A 21,932-nucleotide genomic window follows, 5' to 3' on the forward strand; every position below is an offset into this window, starting at 1 on the left:
GTGTAGATTTCCTGACTCCTGCTTTGTTTTCTGTGTCAGCTGTTATGAGATGTAGCTGCCATGGGGCTTTATGACTCTACCAGTTAAAAAAGGGAGTTAAGCGAGATTGCTATAGTGTAGCACTGTACACATTTGTTAAAAAAATAGCTCTTTTATAAACTCTTCTTTTGTGTAAGGAGAATAGAGTTAATTAAGAACTACTTAAATTTCAGTGATAGACAACAGTTATGGTACCTTAAAATTATGTAACACTGGTTGTATTTCTGTCAGGTAGAGTAGGAGCTGATAGACCTTTATACATTAAATCTTTCAGTGATGTTAATTCTTTCATCTTCCTTTTAAAATAAATTTACGTGCTTCAGTTTTGCAGAGTTGTCATTAATTTCTGTGAACAAGTATATTAAACTTTATACATGTATGTTGTGGTTCGTGCTAATTGCACTGGGATGTCTTGCACTCCCTGCACCTGGTTTTGCTACCACTCTCATTTCTTATCATTTGCTACCTACCCACACTCCTCTGTTAGCACACTGTAAGGAATGAATAGATGGATGCTAAGGTGGCTCCTGTCATCTGTTATCAACTTGTCTTTATTTGTCTTATTCTTGCTTTGCTAAGAATCGCATGCTGAGTTGGAAGGGATCCACAAGGATCATCGAGTCCAACTCTTAGCCCCTCAGAGGACCATTGCCAAGAGTCACACCATGTGCCTCAGAGTATTTTCCAAGCACTTCTTGAACTCTGTCAGGCTTGGTGATGTGACCACTTCCCCAGGGAGCCTGTTCCAGTGCCCAGCCACCCTCAGGGTTGGAGAACCTCTTTCTAATATCCAACGTAAACTTCCCCTGACAACTTCAGGCCATTCCCTTGGGTCCTGTCACTGATCACCACAGAGAAGAAATCAGTGCCTGCCCCTCCTCTTCCCCTCATGAGGAAGTTGTAGACTGCAATGAGGTCTCCTCTCAGTTTCCTCTCCTCCAGGCTGAACAGACCAAGTGACCTCAGCCGCTCCTCGTACAGCTTCCACTCAACATCCTTCACTATCTTAATTGCCCTACTTTAGAGGCTCTCTGATAGCTTAATATCTTTCCTATATTGAATCCCCTCCCTCGACCGGCTGGAGATGCTTTGCCTGATGCCCCCCAGCACATGGTTGGCCCTCCCGGCTGCCAGGGCACTGCTGACTCATATTCAACTTGCCATTGACCAGGACCCCCAGGTCCCTTTCCATGGCACTGCTTTCCAACATCTCATTCCCCAACCTGTACAAACATCCAGGGTTGCCCCATCCCAGGTGCAGAATCCGGCGCTTTCCCTTGTTGAACTTCAAATGGTTGGTGATTGCCCAGTCCTCTGACTTGTTAGGGTCTCTCTGCAGGGCCTCCCTGCCTTTGAAGGAGTCAACAGCTCCTCCCAGTTTTGTGTCATCTGCAGACTTGCTTAGTATCCCCTCCAGTCCTGTGTCAAAGTAATTTATGAACATGTTGAAGAGCACAGGGCCCAGAATAGAGCCCTGTGGAACCCGGCTAGTGACAGAGATTCAGGAGGCAATAAGCTTCTACTGTTTCCAATTTAAAGGCAAGCAAACTAAAAACTTCCTCTGTGTCCTACAACATGATACAGTTGCATGACAATTTCTACAGTTTCATTCATATTTTGAATATGAGGAAATGGATTCTGATGCTTTATTTGGCCTTGTACTGTTTGTGTATTGAAATGCTAAACTTGTGTTCTCTCCCTTACAAAACAGATACAATTGAAAAGGAGATAAGAAAAATCTTCAATATTCCAGGTGAAAAGGAGACCAGATTGTGGAACAAATACATGAGTAATACTTTTGAACCTTTGAATAAACCAGACAGTACTATACAGGATGCTGGTTTATACCAGGGACAGGTACAGTGAAATATTATTTGTGGATTTATATACATTTATTTTTTTGCTCATAAGAATGTAGCTGTACCAAATAATTCTTACTTTTTTTTAAATGAAATTGCCTCCTAATAGATTTTATTAGGGATAGAGGATTTTATAAGCAAATTTGCTGAAGTAAAAGTAGATTTTGTGTGTATTTTCAGGATTAAAGATTAGTTTAACTCTCCTGGTGAATTAAAATTTGAAAATTGCCTTTCAAACTTAAATTTTAAATTTATCAAATTTTACAAAACTGCTTACATGACTTTGGTAAAACCCAAAATAAAAAATTATTCCTAGGATGTGGGATATGTTCCTATAATGAAACTCAAAATCTGAAGAACTTTTTAGGTACTCTAAGAGAATAATGTCTTCTAGTCAAATTCCACTGCTCAGATTTCAGAAAAAAAGTAAGAAGAGATGAAAATATTTTAGATAAGAATGGTAGAGGCAAAAGAGCTTGTAAATCTGCTTTAACATGAGACTGTATTATCACTTTAAAGTCATCACTTTATAGGCGAATTTCTCACAAGAAATTTTACCTTTCCATATCCGTATAAAGAACAAATACTGAATGTTAAACTACACAAATATAAACGTGAACAGATTGAGTAATTTGATCGATAGAATAACTTCTCATACTATTACATTGATTCTTTATTCTCCAGATAGAGTTGAATGTTTTTTCAACAGCTGTAGTTCGTGCTGTCATGCTGCAAATATGAATGGATAAAATTTGATGGAAGGAATTGTAGGCGCAATTATATTAAAATATTTCCTTTTTGCCTTGAAATACTAGACTCTAACCTACTTACCGGCAGTATTTATGCTATGTTTCAGTTTTCTTTTATGTCATGGAAGGTAAGTAATCAGTGCAACAAAATAACTGCTTGAACTATTGTGCCCTTTAGCTTCATGCTGCATGCACTTAAACCCTCACACAGGTAATTTTAACAATGCAGAGGTCCTGCTGGAAGAGCCCACATCTCCCATAAAAGATTTGCATCAAAGATGGAACTCGCAAATTGCTCTATCCCAGTGAAACATTAACTATGAAGCAAGCATGGTCTAATAAAGCCATGAAAAGATCTCTAGGTGACATTGGTACTTTGAGCGAAACAAATATTGTTTAAAGCAGAGTTTAACCATTGTTTATGAAAATGTTAAATGTCATGGTAGGCCATGTGTGTTTGGTCAGTTGCGTTTGCTGACACACACATGGTTGTTATTTTTCTTGCTGAGCTTCCTAATCTTGTGATAGTTATTCTGACTGTTACAGTCTGTCTAACCTAATTGTTATTTTTTACTGTGTATGTGATTGAATAAATTAATGTTTTGAATTTATCAGTTGATATATGAAGCAAGCCTTTATGGGTTCCATTGAACTTTTAAGTCTAAATCTACTTTTATTTAGTAGTCTCTGAGAGCCAGTCAAGGAAGTATGGAAGAATCTGTCATATATGACCAAAGACAGCAGACTACTCTTTTCCGCATAGAAAGCTTGTTTTAAATGCCACAGCCTATTGTATTCAGACTGAAAATGTGATTACATCTTCAAGTGGCAGAATGACTTATACATAAGATTTTGAGCATTAGTACATATGGGAATTTATGTCGTTGTGTAGATGCATACAGGCATAGCGTGGCAGTTAATTAGTGTGTTGAAACATCAGTATACAGTTGTGCAGAATTAGTTGAACTGGAAATCAGGAGTTGGATTCAGTTTAAATATTGAAGTCTAGTTGCCATTTCAAATGATCTAGCTATCTCAGCTGTCAATCCAGAAAGGCATGAGCTGCTTGTAGGTCCTGTGTCATATCTGCTGGCATAGGGCAGATACCACAAATACCCAAAGGGGTTTAAAATGGCACCTGATGCCTGTGTTGGGGACTGAGTGTTCTTACTCTGGTTTTTACCAGTAACAGTTTGAATTAAATTAATTTCATTAGCCTACTATCCCATTGAAAAAGTAATATTTGATAAATGCTTTTATAAAATATACAGAAGTAACCAGACAGATATGATTTTAAGACTATCAAAGCAGAAAATAGTTTTGTTTGGGCGGTTTGGGGTTTTTTCCTATTGATCTGTGAGGCAAAATTTCTTCAGGAATATTCCTTCCTTAACAGGGCTGTTGTACAGACATGTGATTTCTGTAGATTCATAGGTGCTGTTTAAACATTGCAGGTCATATTCTGACCTCTTTGAGACATAAGTGGCTTGCCATTTCATCCATTGCTTGTGTAAGAATAGATATATTAAGTGGCTTGCACAAAGTTGCACAAATTAAAAAGTGTGGAGGAAAAAAGCGGAGAGAGGAAGGGGCAGTGTAATTGAATGGAATATTCTTGAATGTTAGTGAATAGTAGCTTAAATATCAATCACATGTCTCAATCACATGCTAGCAAATCCATTAAAAAGATGGAACAGAGAGCTATCTACTGATACTTTTATTTCAGTTTTCTTATTACTCCTTTTGTGGTAGGTCCTGGTGATAGAACAGAAGAATGAGGATGGAACATGGCCAAGAGGTCCTTCAACTCCTAAGTAAGTTACGAATTCCAGTCATGTGGTTCTCTATAGCTTAACTGGTTTCATGTTACTTTGCTTTATTAAAAAAAAATATCTGATTTTATAAGTGGCATTTTATTTTGAAAATCATCTTTCAGATGTTTTAGTTGAAAATATGATGAATATATTTGTTTTGAGTGCTGTGCATTGTAGAACATAACATAATAATGGTGAATTCCTGCATATATGTTGCTTAATTTTGTTGATTTCAACCAGTGATATATATTATCCTGCTTAAAAATAGAAAAAAATCCATAGTAGGAAACTGTAAAACTTAGCTTATTTTCTTCAGATTTCTGTTTCAAAGCTTAGTGTATCTGTTAGGTGAACACAGATATATGTATTTTATCAATATTTTTCCTATATGAAAATGTTCTTATGGACAGCTTGTTCCTTCTCCTCCAGAGAACAATATTTACACACAAAGCTTATTCAAATTGCAACCTACATTACCATCATGTTGTGTTTGTTCTTTGTTGGACTGTCATCAGTTAACACAGTATGATGATGTTTTTCTTTTCTGTTCTTCCTACTGCCATTATGAACAGCACTTTGATAATGGCAAGTGAGTAGAAAGATTTGTGTGTTTTTCCTCATTTAGATGGATAAACTTTTTTTAATATTGTTTCCAGAATCTAAATCTGTGTTTTGTTGGTTTTGAAGAACAGTTGGAACTGGTTACTGGTAAATTAACATGATCTCAGCCTTACAAATAATTAACTGTGTTTTTTCCCTTTGTTGTGTGGTTCTTGAAAATATCTTTCATAAGAAGTTGTTTTAAATTCTCTTTATTCCTTTTGAGATTATGCATTTATGTGAACGTCACTGTTATTTTAAAACATTTTTGTACTATCATTGCTTATCACTTGAAGGACAGAGACTCTTTGGTGTTTTATCTTGAGCACCTTTATTGGGAACACTAGTTTCTATTAAGTTATTTAATGAAATCTGAGTTCAATTTAAGCTTAGTATGAACAGTTTAATCTTACTTAGCAAGATGTTATAGCACAAGGAATTGGGAATGTGGAGCAGTGGAAAGAATGGGATGCTAAGTATTTGAAGTTTAATCTCTGACCTCAAAAAGCATCCAGTAGAAATTTAAATTCTTAGTCAAATTTTAGATGTAGATTTTGAAGGTTAAAAGAACTGCGATAACTCACTGTCATGGATTCTTTTGGAGGTTTTGGTAGGAAGATATTCTGCTGATGGTACCTGTTTTTATTCTGTCAAACTTCTTTTCCACTTTAAGGAAAATATTCAGGAGCAGTATATAAATTCAGGAATATCTCCTGAAAAATGTGTGCTCTGACCACAAGCCAAATGGTAATTGAAAATGCTGGTATCAGAGGAGGTTGGAAGAAAATGAGCAAATGAGGATGAATAGTTTTACTGTGAAGTTTGGGTGTGGTTTTGAAATTTGGCAACTATCAGAAAGATTGAAATTTGGTATTCCAATGTCCTGTAATAGTAGAAGGTGTGCAAAATTTAGTGGATTCAAATAGCAACTATCAACAGCTAGTAGTTGGGGGCAAGTTTTTACACCTGTTTAAAACTTTATGAACAATTTAATAAATGAAGTTGTTTATATCAGCTACTGGGATATTTGTTGTTCAGGAAGTTTGGTTTCTGTGAAACTTTTTCTAGAGGGCTCATACTGACTTTTCCTGGAGTGTCTTTAGTGTCATCTGCTCCCAAAACAGGTATTGCTTAGCATTAATGGGCAGTTTTGCAGAAAATTTTGTTGTACTAACTTGTCTGAGTAGCTGTCTTCTCAGTGTCATACGTGTGACAAAATTACACAAATGTACAGATCCCAGTTCCTTTGGTAGCTTAGTTGCTGCTGATCCCAGTATTTGAAAGGAGACTTGTGATCTGTGTGCAGACAACTTTTTTTTATATCTGTATCCTTCTGTGGGAAATTATTCCACAGAAAAAACAACCAATCCCATTTGAATGGTTCATTATTGTCAAGACGATGTTTTAAACTAAGATATAAAGAAAATCTAAGGTTGAAGTTCAAGTAACTTAAAAAACTTCTACAAAATCTAGTTTCTTACTTTCAGAAAAAACTGTACAACAGTTAAAACCTTTCAGCCAGTCTGTGATTCTAAAACTTGAGACAAGGAGAAGCAAAGAACTTAAGTTTTGACATTCCATGAATTAGCAAATGAATAGCCATGACAAGGTTTCTATTAGTTTTCTATTAAGAAGTTTTTACCTGTCCATATGCAAATATAAAAGCAAGTTAGAGAAACATACAAAGAATCTATATATTACTAGTGAATTTCCTTCTAATTTTAAAAAAACTGTTGTTGCTACTTTTTTTAGAAAACTTAATACACAAGTTTTAAATCTATCGATCCATCGTGTTCTTTAAAAATGCTTCTGATATGGTAAAAAATTAAGAATTTTTAATTCATCTGTCAATCTATATCTGTGTGTAATAGATTCTGTGTAATAGATTTAATTCTGACACTTTTTTTTTTAGACTTCACTGTGGAGTAAGTCAACCTAATCAAATAGCTGGCTACTTTGCATAATTTACAGATGGTTTACAGCTAACTTTAAAGCAAGTTTTGCATGGAAAAGAGAATACATTGTTGATAGGGGGGTTTTTGACCATATGAAAACTTGAGAGTGTACACATTCATAGCTTTTTTTTTCTCCTTGTAATAATGAATGTTTTCTTATAATATTTGTCACATGGAAAGTTTTTTCACATTTTTTTTTTCTCATTCAAAACTGTATGCCCTTATCTTGGAAAAACATTAAAGGCTCTTTCTTGATTCTTTTTGGTTGCTGAGCTGGATCCCATAATGTTTTTTAAGAGGAGAAAAAGTGGATAAAAGATGCTTAGCTGTGCTTTTTTGAAAAAAGATAATGGTTGTGTATCCAAGTTTTTTAGGAAAAAATATCCATACATCTTCAAAGGAAAAACTGTGTTTGTCTACTGAAATGAAAACTATCATCTTTAACAAAGAGATTTAAAACCAAGTTTCTTTCCCTGAAGCAGTTGATATGCAGACAGGTGTACCTTTCTACTGACTTTTCTGTAAAAAAGATAATTATGGAGAATAGAGCTAACTGGGGTCTTACTCTGATGTCTTAAATTGTAAAAGCAAGAACTGTCAGAGCTTGTCTGCCAGTCAAGAGCTGGACTGCCATTTGCTGATGCATAATAACTTGTGGTCTGAGATCCTGTGAGTAAACATCAAACAGTAGTAATGTTCAACACACATTTTCAAGTTAGTTTAACAAACATGTTCATTAATGTCAATTAATGCAGGGTTGAAAAACTCTTAACAAATGCATACCCTGAACATTATTCTTTTTTGATTGCTGAATGTTAAAATATGAACCTTTCATGGAAATCCCCCAAGAAAGTGTGATTGGCTAAATTAGATGGATTTTGTAAGAAGAGAATAGTATAAACTGTAGTAGGTGAAACATACTAAAGCTTGCTTTAAAATTGTATGTCAGCCTGTATATAGCCACAGCTTCACAGAATAAGAGTCCATGACAACTGAAAGACCTCTCAAGGTAATCTCTTCTAGTCCCCCTACTCAAAGCATGGGCAGCTGGAGCAGATCCAGGCTCATTTGAGTATCGCTGTACTGCACAGCCACTCTGCTCAACCTGTTCCAGTTTTCAACCACCCTTACTGTAAAACAAATGACAGTTGATCACTTTTTTTTTCTCTTTAGGAATATGGCCTTCAATTCCATCTGAACATATTCCATATTCAGATGAAATTTTATTTATTTCAATTTATACCTATAGACTTCTTTTCTCTCACAGGGCACCACTGAGAAGGGTCTTCCTAATTCCCTCCCATTAGGTATTTATACAGTTGATAAGATTGCCCTGGAGCTTTCTCTTCTCCAGGCTGAAGAGCCCCAGCTCTCAGCCTCTCCACAAAGGTCAGATGCTGCAGTCTTTGATCACCTTTGTGGCATCTCACTGGTCTTGCTCCAGAATGTCCCCATCCTTCAGGCACTGAGGAGCACAGAAGTGGACCCAACACTCCAGGGGTGTCTTGCCAGTGCTGAGTGGAGGGGAAGGACCACCTCCCTTGACTTGCTGGCAATGCTTTTCCCAGTCTAGCACACTGAGCCGAAGTGGTTGGCCCAAGGACGCCCTGCTGGCTCATGTTCAGCTTTTGGTCCAGCAGGACCCCGGGTCACTTCCTGCCAAGCTGCTTTCCCTTTGGTCACCTGTTCCCCCAGGGGCAGAATTGAGTGATTTTCATTTACACTTATGTAACCCATGCTTCATCTGCTTGTCTGTGAGGGTGTTGCAGGAGACACTGTTGAGAGACTTAGAAAAGCTGAGATAAGCCATATGTTGTTTCTCTCTCATCTGCCAAGCTATTAATCTCATCATGGAAGGCTATCAGGGGCCCTTTTCTCTACAGGGCTGTAACCCATGGGACTCATCCAAGCAGATCTCTGAAAAGGTTAAAGTCTACTCTCCAGAAATCCAGAACTGTGTTACTGATTTCTACCATGCTCTCTCTCAAGATCTCAAATTTTACCATCTTAAGGTCATTTTGGCCAAGACCCCAACCTTCACATTCCCAACTACTTCCTCCTTGTTTTTTAAGTATCAGATCCATCCAAGAACCTCTCCTTGTTGGCTCTTCAGTCACCTGTATCTGGAAGTTGTCATCATTGCATTCCAGAATCTTCCTGCATTTGTTGTACTCTGCTGTATTGTCCTACCACTAGGTCCCCTGCAAAGGCTAGGGCTTGTGAATGTTAGGCTTCTTCAATTTGTCCAAAGAAGTCTTATCTGCCTTTTTTTTATCCTGATCTGGGCAGTGTATAGCAGATGCCCACAGATTATTAGAGGAAAAAGGTTGTTCTGGTTACAGTTGTTTTTGCTGATGTCCATATTTATGTTTTTGGTCACTAGGGGAATTCTAGTGCAGTTTAACTAGGGTTAATGAAGTATATGGGCAAGTCAGTACGTAATGTGAGTTATCGTTTCTTTTGGCATAGGACTACAGTAAAGTGGGGTTTTTTAACCTGCCTTTTGCTGCAGGGTTTGTTTGTTAGATTGTTAAATGTTACTTCTCAAACTTATCTCTTGCATAGTTCCTGCTGCTGTTCTAGCTGTGTTGAGAATTTGGTTTACTCCTGTCCTGCCATGAGAGAACAATCCATTTACTGACTATTGGATTTTTTACAACACAGAGTTTAAAATTTGTTGGTTTTGTCAAGTAATTAACTGTATTCTTTGAACATCTTTCTGTGGTGTGTTAACACCGCAGTAACATTAATACATACTGTAGTCAGTACACTACAAAAAGTACTGCTTTGTCTTAGAACCTTGTATTTAAGCAGTAATTGAGTTTTGTTGCACACTAGCTTTTTCATTTTGTCTTAAGAGATTCCTAAGTCATAGCAGTTGTTTTATGAGTAGATACATTTGATCATTCTTTTCTGCATAATTTTAAAGGCATAACTGAAGTATGGCAATACATTCAGCCTTAGCACTTACGGTCTTCTCAGGTTTTTTTATTATCCTTGCTTTGATTTTTTTTGTTTGTTTGTTTTAAATGATGGGGGGTGGTTACTGCCAATATTCTTATGAAGTTTTCCCAGAAGTATTGAAATGTATTAAGAACTGCAAGAGCTAAGAATGAATTCTGTTCTTCTGTGTACACAGTATTTGGCAATGTAAACAGCCATCATCAAGCAGAAAGGCTGCACATCTCAGAGGGTGTTCAAGGATCTCTAACTAATTTACCTGTAGCACTTTGTATTTGATAGCAAATGCTATCAAAGACTAAAACTACTGATTGTCATAAACAAATTAATTTACATTTTGGTGGAAACCAGACCTTTATGTAGCTTATTCTGGTTTCTTTTAGCTTTTTGCACAACAATTAGACCTTGAGTTTTTTAAATTTAAAACTGTATTGCATTTGAATTTGTCTTAAATTATATAAAAGCTTCAAATTTGTTTTGAAAAGTTCAATTTCAGTTCAAAATCACTCAGATCAAATAGTTTCTAAGACAGTTACATGTATGAATGTCATAATTTAACTTTTTTCTTGAATTTAGGGAGGGTTAAACTGACTTCAGTTTGATATCTTTCTTGTGGACACAGTCTGTGTATATTACTTCTCTGAAGATAATGTTCAAAGTGGATGATTTAGATTGATAGAGGAAATCAGCAGGAAAGCTTTGTAAATGTTGATCAGAGTACTTTAAATATTAACTAACATGTTCTTCACATGGTGATACATAGAATCACAGAATGGTTTAGGTTGGAAGGGACCTGAAAAGATCATCTAATTCCACCCCCTGCCATGGGCAGGAATACCTTTGACCACATTAGGTTACTCAGAGCCCCGTCCAAACTGGCCTCAAAAACTTCCAGCTATGGGGCAACCGCAGTTTCTCCAGGTGACCTGTTCCAGTGCCTCACCACCCTCACAGGGAAGAATTTCTTCCTAACATCTGATCAAAAACTACTCTCTTTCAGTTTAAAGCCATTCCCCCTAGCCTGATGACTACGTGCCCTTGTAAAAAGTCCCCCTCAAGCTTTCTTGTAGCCCTCTTAAGCTACTGGCAGACTTCTCTAAAGTTTCTCTGGAGCCTTCTCTTCTCCAGGCTGAACAGCCCCCATTCTCAGCCTATCTTCAGAGAAGTACTCCAGCCCTCTTATCATCTTGTGGCCCTGTTCTGGACTCACTTCAAGAAGTCTGTGTCCTTATGTTGGGACCCCAGAGATGAACACAGTACTCCAGGTAGGGCGTCACAGGAGCTTTACAGAAGGGGAGAATCACCTATCTTGAACTGATGGTCACACTTTGTTTGGTGTAGCCCAGGATGCAGTTGGCTTTCTGTGCTGCAAGCGCACGTTACTGGGTCATGTTGAGCTTCTCATCAATCAACAGGCCCAATTCTTTATCCTCAGGGCTGCTCTCAATTCATTCTCAGCCCAGCCTGTACTTTTGCTTGGGATTGCCTGACCCAGGTGCAGAACTGCGCATTTGTTATTGTTGAACTTCATCAGGTTTGCACAGGCCCACCGCTCAAGCCTGTCCAGATCCCTCTGGACGGCATCCCTTCCCTCCACCAGCTCACACACACTGAGTGGTGTCAGCCACATCACTCAGCTTGGTGTCATCAGCAAACTTAATGAGAGTGCACTAATACCACTGTTCATGTCACCAACAAAGATGTTAAGCCACACCGGTTCCAATACTGACCCCTGAGGACCACTGGTCTCCACTTGGACACAGAGCTGTTGACCACAACTCCTTGAGTGTGACCATCCAGACAGTTCCTTAGCCACCAAGTAGCCCATCTGTCAAATCCGTTTCTCTCCAGTTTAGAGACAAGGATGTCCTGTGAGACAGTGTAAATGCTTTGCAGAAGTCCAGGTAGATGACATCAGTTTTCCCTCATCCACCACCTCTCGTAACCCCATTGTAGCAGACCACCAGATTTGTTCAACAAGTTTTGCCCATAGCTGGCAGCATGTTGGCTGTCACCAAGCACCTCCTCAGGTTTTCTGGTTGGATGACCTGTAGCAGACCCCCACTATAAATGTCACCTGTCTCTGTCCTTCCTTTAAACCTTACACATAAGCTCTCTGTCAGGTCCTCATCCATCCCCAAGAAGAGCTCCATGTACTCCAGCTGGTCATTGACAGAGGGCAACACCACTTCCTCATCTCCCCTGCCTGTCCTTCTAAAGAGCCTGTGTCCTTTCATTCCAACACTCCAGCCACAGTAGCCATCCCACCACTTATTACCAGTGATGGCAGTAAGATCATTGCTCTGTAGGCATGTGCACATCTCTAGCTCCCCTTGTTTTTTACCCGTGCTGCGTGCGTTTGCATGGAGATGTGTAAGCTGGGCCCTCCACAAAGGTGACTTCTGGCTGCAGTGGCTGGAATTCCTTTGTGCCGTATTTCAGGTTCACTCCTACTGACCTGCAAACCATTTCCAGGCTCTGGTCAACTCTTACTAGCTCTGGCATCAAATTGTTATGATTGAGGTGGATTGATTTTTCCCCTCCCCCAGCAACTTTTCTGTTGGAAAACGTTTATCAATAGAAAATTGAAAATAAATGTGAAAATGTACTCAGGAAAATTTCCTGTGTAAAAATGTTTATCTCCTTGCAGAGTTTAGTTCTTGAAAGGTGTTTAAAAAGTCCTGAGCATGCAGCATTTCTTCTCTTATTATTGTGATACGTATTTCAAAGCTTTTCAATGATAGCTGGAACTCCAATCACTTGGAGTTGCATAGGGCCTACAAAAACATGAAGGTGCCTGAATTCTTTTGAGTATTTAGAGTCTTTTCCTTGGTTACCTGTAAGATTTGATCAAAAAAAGAAAAATACACTGCAAGATAGTTGTAAATATTGTGTTTAATTTTCACATTCAGAGGGTGTTTGTGATGAAAATGATCAGTATTCTTGTGGGTTTTAAAATAGTCTTAAACCATGGGGATGAATGTTAATGCTTTTGCTTTTGACAAAAAAGGTTTTTAAATATTATTAAGTGTTGGCCATAATATCCTGAAATTTTTTTAATATTACTGAGCCAACTTTAATTAAATGGTTTCATACTGCTGTTAAGCTAACCTTGAAATATGTATCTTGATCATTTTTGTATCTCATCTCAACATCCATTTAGGTTGAAATGAAAAATTAATAAAATTTCCATGTTAGAAACTTAACATTTTAGGTTTTAGAAAATCGAAATACCTGCAGTCATACTATAAACTGAAAAGTATTTTTTTAGCATAGTGGCCTGTGATTTCTTTTGCTTTTTACTAGCTCTATTTCTTCAACAAGTTATGAAAGTGTAAAGTACTGTGAAGTATTTCGTGTTTTAAAGGATGGATTCTGAAGGCTGCGTGTCCTTGGTATTTTTAGTGCTTTGCCCACTTTTTGAAAAGTATTTCTTTTCCATACTTGTTTATATGCTTTGTTCATTTATTATCTTTCTTTCATAGTTTTTAGTATCTCAGCATTTTTGTCTAATTTATCATTTTCATATTTTTAAAGGTCCCCAGGTGCATCCAATTTTTCAACTTTACCAAAGATTTCTCCATCTCTATCAAATAATTATAACAACATGAACAACAGAAAGTAAGCAAAATACCTTAAAACATTATTTAATTTAATCACCCTGGTGTGACATAAACAAAGTTTGATGTTTTATAGCTCCTAGCTTAAGGATTTTGAATTGCTTTGCAATGTTTGGCTTGTGAATTGTTATTGGTCACTATTTCATAGTATAGGTATTGTAAAACTGATACCAGGAAATGAAACAGCATTAAAGATGTTTATAACTCTTAGTCTTCAGTAGGGAAGACACTAAAAGGAATGTTGAGCATCGTAAGAAAATGTGTAAATACTTCATTTAGAGTTTATCATTCTAGAAATACATTGTTGTTGTTATTATTACCCTGTCTGAATTTAAATGGACAACAAAAAAGTATAAACTGCTTATATTTATGGTGGTCAGGTTTTCCCATACTTACTGCTCCTAAGGTATGAGAGGAGCATATGTGACATCACACATGGATTTGAAATCACGGCAGCTGAAGTGTTTTAGATGTAATGTAGCCAGCAACCTAACTTCTGTTTCTTAGTGCAGGAAGATTTGAAAGAGATGAGTCTGTGTGCTTGAATATTACAGTGAGCAAAAACTTAGTAAAAAGCTTCTCACTTTTATGGGTTTTCTCCTTTATATTCCAAATTAGAAGTTTAATAAAGAATGTAATAAAACTCTAAAAGAAGAGCTTTCATATTCCAGTGGCCAACTTCGTGTGTAATTTTGGGGGTTTTGTGGTTTTTTGTTGTACACAACTGTAAAAAAAGTTGGTGAATATAGAAAAACATGGAATTATTTCACTTTAACAGATAATGGAGCATCTTTCAAATGCTTGAAACCAGAGAGCACTCGTCTTTAATGCAAGCTGGGGGAAGTTGAAGAGCCCTATTCTTACAATTCATTCAAATTTTTAATATTTTTCCAAACATGCATTTTGTGATCAAACATGAAGATGTTAAATATTAAAAAGGTGACATAAGTATTAAATATCTTATACAATATTTTCCAGTTAAATACTGCACTTATCAGAAGTGATTTTTCCTAAGGGGTGAAGTGTCACTTGTGCTTCTACCAATTGCGAGTAGCCCCAACTCTCACTGTTGAACAGTTGAAATCCATGTATTTAACTGCAGTCTTTTGTACTCCATGTGTGACTGTGTAGTAAATAAAAAGAATATTGTATCTATGATTGTGTGAAAAGTTACTTGATCAGAGCTGAGTCTCCAGCTGAGAACTAACCTCTCCTTCCCCCAGTGCTTAAGCAAAAGGCAATTGTAGTGCCAAAACCAAAACTTAACAGCTACTTTTTCCTAGGGAGCAGTCATTTTAAATAAAGCCATCAAGGCTTTCTTAATTTTTTTTAAAGTTTTGGTTTTTGTTTCCTTTTTCAATGTTAGCTTCTTGCTAGTGATCCTGTAGTTATTTTTAGAAAGCACTTAGAAAACCTGTTGCCAATTCTTGCAGCTTTTAAAGATAGTTTGTTCACTTGCATTACCTGATTTTAATTTTATTTCTTGATTTATTTTGGAGCCAAAATATGAGCTTTTAGAACTTAAGGAAAAGTTCTGGGGTTTTTTGGTTTATTTGCTTTGGGGTTTTTTTTGGTGTGGTTTTTTTTTTTGCGAGAGGGGTTTTGTTGGATTTTTTTTGGTTGCGTTTTTTTTTATTTTATGATTTTCAACAGAAATACATGTACAAGGAAGTAATATAAAATTCAGATTTGATAAGGAATTGGTCCTTTCAAGTGCCTTAACTGCAACTTAAACATTTGTAAATCCACTAATAGGTATGTGGACTCTGTAGTGTTAGGAAATACTAGCCATTTTTCTCTTATATATCAAAACACAGTACATCTGGATGTTAGGTAAGACTGATATTCAGTGCAGAAGTATATGGTTTTCCTTACAATGTAGTAATCCAATTATGATGAGTTTAAAAGAAATACTTTAAAAATCACAAATTAATAATACAATACAAGATATAATTCAGAAGAATCTTTAGCAGCACTTCTGTCAGAATACAAGTTCAGTCATATGAAGTCATATACATTTATAAACTTTGTACTTTAAAGTACACACTGTTACATTAAGAATTTTTGGCTTCAAAAGGTAAATGGAAAGATACATCTCTATTTAATTGTATTCTATCATTCTGGGTTAAGATCATTTGCTTCTATGTTCTGTTCTTCTCACAAACATCTTCCTGTCTAAGAAAGCACTTATTTTTCATTAATTAATACTATCTTCATCACTTTCCTAATTAACTAATTAATGTCAGGTTTGCCTGGAATTTATTTTCATGTTTCTGCCTTACTGTCTCTTATATTGCATGTTGTCTTTAGTACAGTAGTGAAAAACTGTACATTTGTGGCTTTCCAGGGTCTGTTGGCACCTCCATATGCCCATGAGATGCTGTGACTCTAAAAGAAATTCCAGCATTTGTTTTGAAGATAATTGTAGCTCACAAAGCTGATTTGTAAGGCAGAAAAAGCAAACAACAACTTGTGTATATTTAAGTATCAGGTTTCTTTATATGGTACACATTTCTGTAATACTTGTCTAATCCAGGAAGTGTTCTGTGTAAGAGTAAGCCTCTAATTGGTAGATATTTAATTGTATGTTGAGCTAGTCATATGTTAAATAATAGAAATAGTTGGTGCAAACTTTATCTAGTCCAAAGCCTTCATTTCTGTGAATGTGTGTTTGGGTTTGATGGAATGGAGGATTCCAAATAATTGATCACTGATGTTCTTTTGCCTTTACAGTTTATCTTGTTGAAAGAATAACATAGGAGGATTAGCATTATATGTGTTAGTGGATTCAGAAGAGCAGGGAGAGACACATACAATTTAGGTCTTACTGAAATTTCTGTTTGTTGCTGTTAATAAAGCAATCTCAGATATGATGTTTCCTAAATTACATGGAGTGGGGATTAAAAACTCTTTAACAGGGATTTTGCTTGGGCAATTAAGTGGAAAGTTGTTCCTTTTCCTTTATTTGTAATCATTGTTTAAGTTCCTAGAATTACTTGATTCCATCATTTAGTAGTGTCAGCCTGTCAAGATGGACAGCTGGCAGCTTTTTTGCATGCTTGGCATATTTCAACATGCCTATTTCTAGAAGTACAAGTGTTATATACATCACCTGCAGAAACAGTTTCTTGTGTTGTACTCGTGTTATACCTGACACATAACCAAATATTATGAGGGCATTTTTTTTTCTTTTTAACTTAAATAGATTATAATGTTATCTTTTGCTCTCCAGACAATGATAATAAACAATAACAAAGTAGTGGTCTTTGGACCTCTCCTGCTGCTACGGGTATCTCTAAAATCTGAGGGAACTTTGTAACAGGTTTCTTAAAGTGGCTGGTCACAAAAACACTTTGGCAGTGGTTGTAATATTATGGAGGACAGTAAGTCTTCCAAACATTTCATTTTCTGGGCTCGTTCTTGCAACTCAAATTCATTTGCAGCACCTCTTGTTGGTACATGGCACTCCACTGTCAAACTGTGTCCTTTCAAAGCGGTGATGCTTTTACAACCTTCTCTGTTCAAAATCCACACTTCCCAGAACACCAGTTGCACAAAGAGTGCTCTGTGTTCATCAGCATCATCTGAAAGCTGCTTTGATGTTTAAAGGCAGGATACAGACAATACACATAAGTCATTTCAGATACAGCACATGCAATTCAAAATTTATAAATGTATAGATAATAAAATCTTATTTGGAAACTTCCTTTTACCACTTTTACCATTTCAAGAACCCTAGTTGTTCAAGGGTCTGAAGATGGTTTCATGTTTTCAAGTCTTGCCTTGTTTTTGAGCAGCAGTTTCTTCTGAGAGGCATCAGAGTTTTCTTTCTGTTATTGCCCTTACTTGACCAGCCCATTTTGATACTACGCCTCTGCTTTTCCATGCATTGTTTCTTCATTAAAGGTAGGAAGGTTTTACGGGAAAAGCAGATGGAGGCCTGGGGACACACTATTATCACAAGTTACTTTTTCTAGGGTATTTCTGTTTGAATGGTTTGTGTAGACTTACTTTGCATCTTTACTTGCTTTCCATTGTTAGCCATTTACTGCTGAGTGTTAATAATACTTTATTTTTCATCCAGTCCCAAAAGCATAAAAAGCAGAGCAACAACGTAATTTAAATAAAAATAATTGTTCCAGAACAAATTAAGTTCACAGACTGCTAAAGCTGTAAAGAGACGTCTCCTAGTCTCGTGCATATAGTAAGCACTGTGTTTCGTAGGACATGTTTTGATAAAATATCCTAGAACCACAAAAGAAAAATACATTAATAGACCTGATTTACAGGATGAGCGGTAACCTTATTCACTAACCCCCTCAAATGTATTTCTGTGGGCCAGTACAGAAGATGAAAGTGGTCAGAAGTGTCTTTCCATTTTGAGAAGTAAACTGCCTATTTGTCCCTTAGAGCAAGCAAACACTGCATCTGTCTGCATTGCAATTGTCTTAAACTGAATTGTCATCGTGGTACTCAGCTAACTTGAGAAAATCTTTTACATGACTACACTATAGCCAAAAAATACCAATTGGATTTCCTAGCTTCCTAGTGTCCCTCCAAATGTGAAAGGGGAAAGCTGCAGAGAAGCAAAACAAAGGGGAATGAAAATCCCTAGGAGAATTAAGTTAAATCTGTTTATTACCCCTACCACTCCTAAATTTTTTAAAGAGATTTCTCTTTTGTTAACCATGTGAAAAGTGTAATCTTTGAGTTAGGTAAGGAAAGCAGTAGGAAGGAAGCAGGGCTGAAAGTAGCTTGTTGTGTACCTTGTGTGCGTGCGTTTCTGTTACTGCTATGCACCGTTGAGCTGGGTCAGGGGTTGATTATATTGTGGAGGTTGCATTAGCACCAGGGGCAGGCTTCTGGTTTTGCTTCCTGGGGGAACTAAGGCTTGCCAGCTTAAGGGAATTGGAGTTGACTGCAGTAGGTGGACTGCAGCTGCAAAGGGAGATGGAAGGTAATTTTCCCTGGAGATTCTCAGGCGTGGGTGAACGCCTGAGGGATTAATGATAAGAGGAGGGGTGAACACAGAAGCAAGCTTGAAGGAGTTTAAAGAGTATCTTTTGTTAAAGTAAGTTTAAGCATTTAAGTTAGAATTAAACTGAATGGGCAAAACTACCTTTACAGTGTTTTTTTCATTGAGAATGACTAATAAATACAATGCCACTTAGCTGGTTTGGGGGTAAGCCAGAGAGCAGAGAAAATGCATGTGTACAGAAAAGGGAAGGACTTATATGAAAGTCATGTATTACAAAGAAATTAGCAAATGTAAAAGTTTGAGAACAGCAGCTTTATGGACAGTGGAGCTATAAACTAAACAAATTTTAAAGGCCATTGTATGAGTGAGAAATTTTTTTCCACTTCTCTTTGAAATTTTCAATAATTTAAAACAAACCAATAGTTGTAAAAAGTGAATAATTGTGCACTGAGAGGACAGTTGGAATTCGGTTGGATGTAAAGAGTATGATATCATTCGGGAGTAATGGCTGGAGTATAACAATTGTGCCATGTGGATCCTCAGACTTTTGCAATTACAAATCTCAATTATTTATCAGGATTGATTCCTTGCATTGCATATTTTTCCTTACCGGTCTTAGCAACTGACTTTCAAATTTTGGTTTTTGTTCATGTTGCTTCTAGTGTGAATGATGCTTAGTGGCTGCAGAAACTCTCCTGAACTTTAGCCAAAGCTGCTGTCACACAGATTGCATTATGATTAGAGCTTGAAATGGTTAAACCTTTCTAGTTGGTTCTTTTTTTCTAACATCAGTAATTTTGCCGAGTATCCTCTAGAAGATTTCTTTGCCTTTCTAGTGTACTCAGATATGCTTACTTTACTGTTTTGAGGGTCATTCTGTATTTGATATTTTCATATTTCATCTGAAAACAAATGCTTTAAATATTATAATTTTACCTATTTCAGTCTTCTCCAGTTTCTCCAAACAGATGCAGCATAGATTTATAACGAAGTTGTTACAAGGCATTTTGCGCATTCTTTTACCTCACAAAGCTTTTCTGCATTTGCATGCTGGATTGTGCTGTCCTAGCAGGGAAGCTATAAATAGATTGTCTGATGCAGTGAGGCAGCTATGCCACAGTGGCCTTGGAAATCTCAGCTTTCACCTGTAACTCTGCATTCCCATTCCCACCGACCTCACTCTTGCAGTAGCAGGATGCAAAAGGAACGTAAATGATTGATTGCTGCTGGTGGTGTCTAAAATCTGAGTGTATTAAATATGATGGAGCAATGAAGAATAGAGTAAGCTGTGAAGCTGCTCCTATAAAAAAGGGGTAGGGATGTAATAATTGCAGCTACTGCAGTACATTTGATTTTGGTTGTTTGCACAGGTGACTTTTAAATTGAAATTAGTAAGTCTTTTAAATCCTTTCTTGTTCGCAGAAGTTAGTTTAACATTTTTAATAATTTTAAGTACTTGTATGTTTAAAGTACTATAGAGTACATGTTTACATTGTGAAAGATGTCTTATTTTCTTACAGTGTGAAAAATTCAAACTATTGTCTCCCATCATATACTGCTTATAAGAATTATGATTATTCAGAGCCAGGAAGACACAATGAACAGCCAGGCCTGTGTGGCCTGAGTAACTTGGGGAATACATGTTTCATGAATTCAGCAATTCAGGTATGTACTTTAAAATAAAATCAGCTAGTCTTATTACTTGGAAACTAATATGTTATGTTTTGCCGTGTTAGAAAAATAGTAGAAAGAGATCTGTTAAGTAGCAGCATAGGATTAAAAGTGAGGAAATAATACTTCTATATTGGTATACTGTAAAAGTTGATTTATATAACTGCATTCATAGTGATCAATGTCAAAAAGATGTTTGACCAGCATTCTACATGAGTGAACCCTTAAGTGGGATTCTTTACTTTTCGTAAGGATTGCCATGCATGTCTGTCACAAAAAATACCTTTTCCTTTTGAGATGCACTTGGGTAGTGATCGTAGTGCCAAAAAAAGTGTCAGAAAGTGCGTTATTGGGCCTTTATTTCTGACTCATTATGTACTTTTAGTGCACAGGTTAACATGCAGGAACCCTAGAAAATATTTTCCTTTAACCTTTCCTCTTTGAAGAGCTGCTATTTCATGGATGAGATATTTTAGAGGAATGTGATAGCTTGTTTCTCTGCTGTGAATGCAAAAGAAATAGTAGTATACCTACTATTACTCTACCAAGATAAAAAAATCCTTAGTGTTTTAATTTTAAATGGAAGCTGAAGTTGTAGAATAGTTAAACCAGTGTTTAATTTGGTTTTGTTCGGTTCTGGAACTCATATTTCGTCATCAGAGCAGTCATGTCAAAAAATTGTAAAGCGTATTTAAGTTCTCGTTCACGTATTTTCCTGCCGACTGTAAAAACAGTAGATCTTAACTAAGCATTCTTCAAAGTTGTTATCCTGCTTTGTCATCACAAGGGTTACTGCTTATGTTTGTGATTTCTTTGGGCAAAATTAAAAAAAAAAAACAAAACCAAAAACAAACAAAAAGGCAAATGTCGCATTCATTCTTTAGACTGTTCAGGTAAAAAAGAAATTTCAGGTGCTTTGTAAGCTAAGTTTATGAAGTTATTGAAGTTTGTTCAAAAGAAGAAATATTTCAGAGTTTCATAGTCTGTGTAGATTTTTCTGTCCCTTCTTTGTGTTGAGAATCAGTGAATAATTTGGCTCTACTCCTCTGTAGCCTTAGGTAGCTGCAGAGAGCCATGAGCTTTCCCCTTAGTCTTGACTTCCTCAGGGTTGAACTAATGCATACAGCTCTCAGCCTTTCCTTGTGTATTGTTCTCCTGCCCCCTGACCCTCCTCTGTGGGTGACCCTCCTCTGCTCTTTCTTACACTGGGGAGCCCTAAACAGGATAGTGCTCCAGCAGCAGTCTCTCAAGTTCCAAATAGAGAGGAAGACTTGCTTCCAGTTGCATCTGACTACAGCTGCTAATACAACCCACCTTGCACCTGGACACCTTTCTGGGGGGGGGGGGAACAGCTGGATCACATTTACACAGAAAACAATGCAAAGGGTCATATATGGGTCATATAATGCAAAGCTGCTTTCTAGCCAGTCAGTCCCCAGCCTGTTAGTGATATATAGGGTTATTCCATACTTATTGACATAAGGCATCCATAAAATTGAATTTATTCTTGTTTCTAAAAATGTTTTCATGAGGATATTTGAAGAGAAATTGAACAGTGCATGAAATAATTAATTTTCTTTTTATTGTATTACACAAAAGATGGGTAAACTGAAAGGGGAAAGGACACACATTTTGCAGTGTCCGTTCTAAATAAAAATGCTATATGTACTGTCCTTTGATTACTGT

At 36.8% G+C, this 21,932-nt stretch overlaps 1 protein-coding gene across 6 annotated transcripts in view; it reads left to right on the forward strand.

The window, feature by feature from the left end:
* Nucleotides 1-21,932, forward strand: part of USP15 (ubiquitin specific peptidase 15) — a 62,781-nt gene that overhangs the window by 22,742 nt on the left and 18,107 nt on the right. For 4 of the 6 annotated variants that reach the window (XR_004357416.1, XM_032689577.1, XM_032689579.1 and 1 more), the window contains 4 exons: nt 1,751-1,896; nt 4,400-4,461; nt 13,515-13,598; nt 20,096-20,240. Coding sequence is in view for 5 of the 6 variants with exons in the window: in XM_032689577.1 (XP_032545468.1) it covers nt 1,751-1,896; nt 4,400-4,461; nt 13,515-13,598; nt 20,096-20,240 (437 nt within the window). In the remaining variant the exon portion in view is untranslated. Of the gene's footprint in view, nt 1-1,750; nt 1,897-4,399; nt 4,462-13,514; nt 13,599-14,375; nt 14,735-20,095; nt 20,241-21,932 lie in introns of those variants that run through there. The other 2 variants (XM_032689583.1, XM_032689578.1) reach the window with 2 other exon arrangements.

This window comes from Chiroxiphia lanceolata, chromosome 5 (genome assembly GCF_009829145.1).
Source record: "Chiroxiphia lanceolata isolate bChiLan1 chromosome 5, bChiLan1.pri, whole genome shotgun sequence".
NCBI lineage: Eukaryota > Metazoa > Chordata > Aves > Passeriformes > Pipridae > Chiroxiphia > Chiroxiphia lanceolata.